Source organism: Puntigrus tetrazona, chromosome 9 (genome assembly GCF_018831695.1).
Source record: "Puntigrus tetrazona isolate hp1 chromosome 9, ASM1883169v1, whole genome shotgun sequence".
Classification (NCBI taxonomy): Eukaryota; Metazoa; Chordata; class Actinopteri; order Cypriniformes; family Cyprinidae; genus Puntigrus; species Puntigrus tetrazona.
The window spans coordinates 3,759,216-3,768,354 of NC_056707.1; the positions used below are offsets into that span (position 1 = coordinate 3,759,216).

At 39.6% G+C, this 9,139-nt stretch overlaps 1 protein-coding gene across 1 annotated transcript; it reads left to right on the forward strand.

The window, feature by feature from the left end:
* The first annotated feature begins 1,617 nt into the window (after nucleotides 1-1,617).
* Nucleotides 1,618-8,322, forward strand: stx19 (syntaxin 19). Its single transcript, XM_043248107.1, has 2 exons — nucleotides 1,618-1,907; nucleotides 4,808-8,322. Exon 2 carries the CDS (start codon nucleotides 4,811-4,813, stop codon nucleotides 5,798-5,800), a length of 990 nt encoding a protein of 329 aa, XP_043104042.1. The 5' UTR covers nucleotides 1,618-1,907; nucleotides 4,808-4,810; the 3' UTR covers nucleotides 5,801-8,322.
* Nucleotides 8,323-9,139: the final 817 nt, after the last annotated feature.

The window sequence follows — 9,139 nt, forward strand, 5'->3', positions numbered from 1 at the left end:
TGTTTGAGTTTTAATGAGTCAAATCAGACAGAATGAGACACTGCCGGGAAGATGTAGGAAATCAGTTGTTTGGTGTCGGTTATACGGTTACACTTAAATATCTGACCACACAGTGACCAGAGTCAAGTATTTCAGAGATTGTAAAGTCTAATTCACTAACAGAAAACCTATTTTCTTATGATTTGGAGGCGCTGTAACTTAAAAATGTGGTTTGTTTTTTAAACCAGCAGAGGGAGCAACACAGCAGACTAAAATGACCTGGAACTGAAACCCAAAATCATGTGAAACCACTAAGTCTTACTTTAATAAAGCAAATGTGACCTGTGTTTTTAGCGCTCGCTAACAATCACTTTTAATATTTTCCCAATGTTTGATAAGCACATACTTTGCCGTTTTACTAATCATACATGTTAATCAGTCATGGTCTAAATATAAACTAGTTTGTGTTGTATTTGACTCGTGCTTTATCACTATGTGCAGTATACTTTCATCTCTCAACAGCTGATGGAGAATTAACTTCCGTCTTGGACTGATTTTGCTGAATTCAGCCTCTGTTTCTAATGTCAGAGGATTGTTAGACGTGATGAAATGTTGTCTGCAGTTTCTCCCTCAAGTCTTTCAGCCTCTCTCTGATACGTAGTGTCAGGCTGAAACCAGATCAAAGCTGAAGAAAGGATTCCTCTCAGAAAAAGTTGCCAGCTGTGTCTGTTTGGAGCTCAGGAAAGAAGTGACATGATTTCTGGCTGCCATAATTTAACCGTTTCGTGTTTAAGGTAGCCATTTCTACCTTAAATTACACTAATACTTAAATATTTCAGTAACCGTTTTCTGTTTTAATATCATTTAAATCATTTCTTCTTCAGTCTTCAGTGCCGTAATCCTTCAAAAAATCATTCTAATGTGATGTTGAAATGAGTTGCTCTGCTGTGTATTTTAGTGATTTTTTGAGGAATAGAAAGAACAGCATTTATTTGAACAATAACTATTTATGCAACATTATAAACGTATCTTTAGAGCAAATGAATGTGCACTCGCTATAATGACACCCGTAGCGCCTCGGGGCGTGCTGTTTAATTTATTTTCACATTTTCAGCCGAGATTCTATAATTATTTTATTAAACAAATAAAAAGCTTATTCAACATTAGCACTGCAAAATGACAATTCAGTCACAAGCTGGAGATCACCGATGCATCTGGTTCTTCTGACAAACGCAGAAACGCTGCTCATGATCAACGTTCAATTAGCTACATCGCACCTAACAGAAATAACGGCTCGCTTTCTAACCTTATCCTGTAACGCTTCCCGAACAGGTTTGCCGAACTGTCACACCCATATATTAACACTCACCGCCAAAGCATGATGAAACAACAAAACCGGCCTTATTTTCACTAACCATGATTCAGATGATTGTGCTACAATTAGTGGAAATGATCGGGAGGCAAAATATGGGTGCTAAGAATAGAGCCGTCTGTGTAGGCCCCGTCAGTGATCATTAAAGATGTTTCCTGAGCTCATTGTTGTCTCGTATATAACAGCGGGTGAGAGCGCTCGGGTCACCGCGTGTGCTCTTTCAATGCCGTTTTGAATCACGTCACCCACGCTTCTCCTCCACCGGTCAAACAGATGCCTAACTGTGACTGGGGGTGTGGTTTTAAACAGGCTGGACCAGATTTCCCAGGAGTCCTTGTTGTGTTTCTTTAAAATATAGTGCATAACTGGAGCAGGGGGAAAACTCACGCTAGCACATATTTGCGTTGCTGGGAGCTGAGGATATGCCAAAGGCTTCCTGAAGGCTTCAGCGGATCCAGCTCAGAGCTCACAAGTCCGGGGGATGAGCACAGAGTTCAAGTTAAAGAGCTCAAGATGAAGAAACATTCAACCACCCGGGGATTAAAAGAAACGCGAGGTAATGTTTGTTTCTCACAACTTTTGTAAAAAGAGAAAGAGAAAGACTGATACATTGATAAACAGGATTCAAATATTTAAGAAATATTCTTCTTTAGATCAATGGAAGATGTGTGGAATAGAGAAATGAATCATTGTTATCAAGGGGGGAAGAAATCGTAATATATTGTTAATGTTACACAGTTTTTTGTTAGTGCTATAATTGGTCTTTTAACTGTTTTGTGTTCTCGGGTTTATATGAGATATTATAAACTGTAATCACAACACTGTCACAAAAAATGCAGTTTGGTGTGATGGATACACAGTTGAAAATATATACATAGTATATAAAGTTTTTTATATATATATATATATATATATATATATATATATATATATATATATATATATATATATATATATATATATATATATATGTACACACAGTATATATGTAAAATATCAAAAAAATGATTTCAGAATTTTTAATGAATAATTATTATGTACCTATATGTTGCACATTTTTGTTGAAATTATGTACATTTATTATATAATATTAATATATTCATTGTACATGTAATATCATGTAACGAACTCCAGCTAAAATTGTGATTTGTGGAGTTGAATTATATTTTGCTGCACTTTAAAAATACATGTTTTTTCTCATAGTTATGGATGATTAAGGGAATTTGGGCTTTGTTTTCCCTCGTATTTATATTTCTGTGAAACAGGAAGCAATAGCTGGATAATGTCATGTTCATAGTCATCCTGAATGTACGTTAGAGATATTTTGCTCACAGTGTATTTAAGAAAAACATTTATTTCCCGCAGCCAGTCATATTTACCAAGGGTGCCAATACTTTTGTCCATGACTGTATGTACGTGTGTATATAAACTGTCAGAATGGACCGTCGTTAGATTTAGACCAACGGAGTGAAATCATATCAGTTTATCGCCTAGCATACAACTTAAAACGTAAACTCATGGCTGTCATGGAAAGCAGAGACATTCTGATACACTAAAGAGGCACACATAGCTACAATTTAATATGACCTGAATTCAGTAAACCAACCTAATCTGAAGACCGGATTAGAGGCTGTTGTGTAATGCGTCGGTAGGTGTGTGTGACTTCCTCGAATGTCCTGCAGAAAACAAAGGCCACTCTTATATTCATAAGCTTTCTCCCTAAGGAGCTTGGGTGGGCTGTTCTCACACACGCATGCAACTGCAGTCTTTCCTGTTTGAAATCCCTCTAGTAACCGGATAGCCGCTGATTCGGGGCGCTCTATTTTACTTTCCTCAGACAAGTTCAGAATACCGCCCCTTGGCGTTACGCTCACTTTCCAAAACCACAGTCCCAGGCAGCTAGACTTCAGCAGTCATGCTCTTTACGCTTCTGGTCTGGAAGCAGATTCCAGTCAATGCTAATATATCAAGTTCTGTACGGTGTCAGAACAGACTTTATAAATTACAGTGATCATGACGAATGCGCAGCAGCGATACGTGGACTGGGAACACAGCACAGGTCTTGAAGAAAAGCCTCGGTTTAATCCTTCCTTAGCGCTGCAGCTCAAGGCGTAACGCACGGAAAAGCATCTGACAAAAATGTGACCTTTACAGATATAGTCTGTCTGCTGTAACTCAACGCCGACTGAGAACGCCTGCGATTTTAGTAGAAAAACACATGATCGCACCAGGTTTGTAAGTGTTAACTTAAAACTAAAACTATAAAAAAAAAAGTCGGTTAATGGAAATGAATCTATAAAATGTATCAAATAAAAACGTTACGCTAAAAGCACAAACTCACTGCAGCATGGTGTGTTTCCTTGGTTACCGACGTAAACAAAGCAGCTGTACGCTTAAAAACATTACTTTGATATGAAGCGAAAACTTCATCGCAGCTTTTAGTAACTTCTCTTCGGAGGTAGGCTACAGGTTCACAACTTCACTATATTCTTTGTGCGCAAATGCAAATAATTTTTTGAGTGAATGCAAAAGCACTGATAGGCCCAAGTATGTTTTTCCTCCCACCTCATATTTCTGTTTATGTTGTTTCTGTTAAAACCTGACCTGTTAAGCTGTTAAATGTCGAAATAGCATTGGTTATCATGTGTGATGCTCCAGATTTAAAATCATATATATTATGTGTGTTTTTTAATGAATTAATTGGCTATTTAAAGCCGCAGTCCTTAACTTTTGGTGCTCTAGCGGTTAATAAACAGAACTTTGTGACCGGATCTACTTCTTTCTCTGTTTACGTCTACGGCGAATCACTCAGGTCCCGGGCTACTCTGCAGCAATACCTCCCGGAGCCAGTCGAAATAGTCCGAATATAAGCACTTATTCTAGGTGTACCATAGTGATTTAGGATCCCCAAAAATTATAATCATCTGGCGATAAATAATGCGCATCTTGTCAGTGAAGCCTGCCTGATCTCACGGCGATTCGTACATATTTTACGAGGTGGCTAATTCGCAGAAATTCGTACGTTGCTAAATCGTACGTATTTTACGAGTTGCCAATTTGTACGAATGACCAATACCTAACCCCGCCCCTAAACCTACCCGTCACTGGGGTTTAGGCAAATCGTACCAGGTCGTACGAATTTGTGCGAATTAGCATAAATTAGCCACCTCGTAAAATACATATTTGAATTGTTCATGAGACAAAAAACAAAAAAACAATAGCAAATTATTGATAAATAAAACTATGATCGAATTATTGAATTTATAATTGAAAATAAAAACAGCATACAAGGTCGGAACAACATGAGGGTGAATTAATATTGACAATTTAGGGTGAACTATCCTTTTAGGAATTTGCAGTGCCAAAAAACTGATGAACTGAAAATGAAGACGGAAAGGATCGTATGTGACAACACTGTTATTGTTAACTCAGTACCACTTCTCTGGTTATTCACAGGGTATGAGAAGCAGAGAAATTTTTACACACAGACAACGCTCAAATCTAAGAGAAAATCTGACCTGGTCCCTATCAAGGTCTTCTTCCCCTGCAGTCATGAAGGACCGCATGGAGGAGCTGCGTCAGCGGATGAAGGCCAGCGATAAGCCGGTGGATAACAACCCCTTCGGCGAGGACGAGGAGGAGGAGGAGGACATGGACCCGTCCTCGCTGATAGGCCTGCAGGCGGTGATCTTCGAGGCAGAGCCCGTCCTGGAGAACTTCTTAAAGGAGGCCCAGAGCGTTCGTGACGGCATCGAGGAGCTGAACTCTGAAGTCAGTAAGTTCAGCCAGCAGCAGAGGAACTTTGTGGCCACCATCAGGCGCCTCAGCATCATGAAAAAGGAGAGCAGCATGACGCGAGACATCAAGCTGTTGGCCGAGAGCCTGCATAAAAAGTTAGACGTGCTTTCCAAGCAGGCTAAGCAAACCGAGGCCGAGCTGGGTCCTGACGTCACCACGTCTCGTATCCAGAAGGCCCAGCACGCGGCCCTCTTTCGCCGGTTCCAGCAGGTAATGCGGCAACACAACGACGCCATCCTGAGCAAGCAGAGCAAATGCAAGCAGTTCATCATCCGGCAGCTGGAGGTGTCGGGCCGTGAGGTGTCCGAAGACGAGGTGGACAACATGATAGAGCAGGGCAAGTGGGAGATCTTCAATGAGAACATCATAGTGGATGCAAAGATCACCCGCACGCAGCTCTCAGAGATCGAGCAACGGCACAAAGAGCTCCTGAACCTGGAGAGCAACATGAAGGACCTGCGAGATCTCTTTCTAGACGTGTTCATGCTGGTGGAGGAGCAAGGCCACCAGATTGAGAACATACAAGCAAATGTGGAGAAGACTCAAGACTATGTAGCGGTCACGAAGGAGAAGTTCAAAAGGGCTGCCAGATATAAGAAGAAGAACCCTCTCAGAAGACTGTGCTGTTGTTGCTGTCCTTGGTTCAGATAGCATGGCAGGGCTTGGAAGAGTAAACCATGGGAACGTTGCTCATTTACTGTGCTCTCAAGTACCGAATACAAAAACTGCAGACATTGACCTCTGTCTGATGAAGATAAAAAGCAAAAGCAAAAGCACTAAGCACTTTTGAGCAATATTAAAACAGAATATCTTATATTCAGAAAATAATATTAATCAGACTAACTCCACACAATCTTAAAAATTAAGGTTTCAGAAGGGGTTTTTTATAGCAATGCCAGTTTTGGTTCCCCAAAGAACTTTATCTGCCTTTTTCTTCAACACGGAAGAAGCCTATGGGTGAGACTTCCGGTTCGTTAAACGGTATGGAAAAATGACTAGGAGAATAACAGCTTCCTGTAAAGGGTAAAACAGTTTGTACTACAAACCAGTGTTTATAACTAATACAATATAATACTAATATAATATTAATAATATAATACATAAAAAAATATGCTCGGATGAGACTGGAAACGACACCCATAGATTTGCAAATGGCCACGCCCATTTCTATGTCAAGAAAAAGGTGGATAGTGGGCATTTCTTAAAAGAACCAATAAGGCTCCAAAAAATATCGCAGAGTCCGCACCACAACGATAAAGAGAAACGAAGTGGAACAACTTTTTCGAGCTGACGACACAAACATTGCCAGCCAATCAGAACCCATCCTGTTCGCACGAGCTCGAGAATTTAAAGCGGCAGACGCACGTGCGCTCGAATGAACACGCTATCGTTTGCTGGCGTGGAAGCTAATGTCGTTGTTTGTATGGTTATCGTTCTTGGTGTGAAGGGGGCTTTGGTGCGAAGAGCAGTTTAATAATCTAATTTCCACCGTAAAGAAGTTTTTGTTGAAAGAAAAGTTTCCTTTGGGTCAATGAATGTCAATGAAGAACCTTTATTTATTTTGTAGCTTTTAGCTGGGTGTTGACATGGAATACAAATGGCTATATAAAGATCGTACAAAGGCTTATTATGTTTTGTTAAATCACATAAGTTATGTAAGAGGCAATGAAAGGTAAACTTATGCATGTTGTTATTGTGGGAAAGGTGCACTATTTATTTAGTCTAATTGACTTTTTCATTTCAGTATTATTTAACATTTGTCATTTTAATGCATTGTCTGCTTTATGTCTTATATTTTCAAACAAAGGGCCTTTTGAAAGATTTCTGCAGTTCTACATGTATGGAGGAGTTTACACAACACTGTTTTAACAAAAAAAAAATAGTGAATACTTTATTAGTTGTGCATTTACACAATAATGACTTATTGTAGATGTGAAAATGCAATTTTTTTTAAAATTGCATTTCAAATTGCAAATATATGAAAATGATACAATCTACAAAAACGTGCAGTGCATCTAGATTTGCGAGCTGGTATTTTGAATGTTCAACACCAATTAGCAAAATGAACCGTTTTGTACAGATAAAAATAGCTGGACGTGGATGAGACCGGAAGCTAGAGCCGTAGACTTTACACGTGGCTGCGTCCATTTTGACGTCGAGAAAAAGGTGCATAGTATGAATGAAATTCGGGTGTATCATATCCGCCATGTTGTGACTTTCGGACGATGAACTACATTTCGTGCGTTAGCTGCATTTCTTATACTGCTATTCATGAATCCTCTCCCTTGGCCTCATACTCCAGAATCCAGCGGTAAAAAGTAGGTAATAAATTATTTTTTTACGATAATAACGGTGTCATGTAAATGCCCCCCATAAAGCTGGGGTCACATTATTAATCCACAATTTCAATTTAGACCTTAGTTTTAGAGACTCCATGTTGAATTTAATGTGCATGAAAATAAGGCTGTGAAGGATAGCAGGTTTTTAAAGCGACCGATGCACACTTTATAAACTCACACACCATGAGTGCTATCAGGCATGTATCATTGAACTGATGGACATTTCTACAGTGTGAGCGCACTTTAATTCGGATGAAGTAGGCTAGTGATAGGCCCACAAAGATATGAGTAACCATTTTAAGAGGCCTAATATTTGCTCACAGTTAATAAGCCTTTACCGTGGAGGTAATTAGAATGAAACTGGCTGGTCTCATGATGGGGTAAATAATGAAGACATGTGGTGAGTCAACAGAGGTGTCAGGTGTTGGCACAGTTTCTAGGATCTGGGTGTGTCTGTGTTTTCAGAGGAAGACGTGTTGCTAGAAAGTAAAGGTGAAGAATATTATCAGGACGTGCAGTGCAGTCAGAACAGTGCATTTGTGTTCACAAGGGTTCACGGTTTTTATTTGACCAGTGAATTAGCCTCTTAGCTTTTTAACTGTGTCGAATTTCGATTGCATTTTTATTTAATGCATAAAGCTCTATGAAACGGTACAGAACTGAGCATAAGCATTTATAGCCCACTGACTACAGAAACACAGCTTTTGTAAAGATCTTTTAAAGATGCAGTGTTTCCCGTGACGAGGCCCTGTGATCATAAAATAAATATATAAATGTGTCGATATTCCAAAAACGAATATTCGGATGTTATTAAAGCTTGAAACGCTTCCTAAATTACTTTTGTCGTTATTCATATAAAGAAACTGTTTTGTTGTCATATTTCAAGCTGCGAAACAAAGAGATTGGATTGAATGGAGTCACATGGACATTGTCAAAGCAGAAAGTCCTTACAGGACAATGAGGAGCAAGTTTAAACGGTTCGGGCGACATTGCCATCTGTTGACAAATAATTCAAGTACAAGTCAATGTCTGGAGATTGGCCTTGTTTTTTTTTTGAAGGAGAAAGCGCTATTAATGCTAGACCTGTTTAAACATGCACACGTTCATTTGACTAATTAGTGAGGAGGACATTGTATATAAAAAACATGGAGGTAAACCCCAACGCTAACTGTTTAGGGTTCATTAAACTATTTTCCTTGTGATGAACATCGATCCCCGATGGGGACAGGCTAAGCAAAAAGGCCAGTCCAGATATAACTGTCCTTCTGGGGACATTTGGTCCCTATAATGAAGGCAAAGACTGACACACACACACACACACAGAGACTTGGACGAATAACATCCCATGTGAGACTATGTCATTGTAAAAATGTCCCTGATTTTCATTTGACCTCAGCGTGAAGTCTATTTTAGAGAAGTCCGTGTGGGACGTCACTGAACAGGTAATGTCACAGAAGTGAAGTATCATTAGGTTGAAGACTACAAAGACGTTCAGAAGTGCTTCTGAAGTCAGCAGACAGAGCACCCTGCACGCTTTCAGTCAGAGCTGGACTGTCTGTCAATCACAGCACTTAAATAAAACCCTACACCCGAGTCTTTACAGCGCAGTTCCCTCAACAAGGCAAAGTCTCTCATTACGAACCCCGCAGCG

Excerpts from the sequence above, each read along its gene's own strand:
- stx19 (XM_043248107.1), top strand. The coding sequence starts at position 4,811 with ATGAGAAGCAGAGAAATTTTTACACACAGACAACGCTCAAATCTAAGA.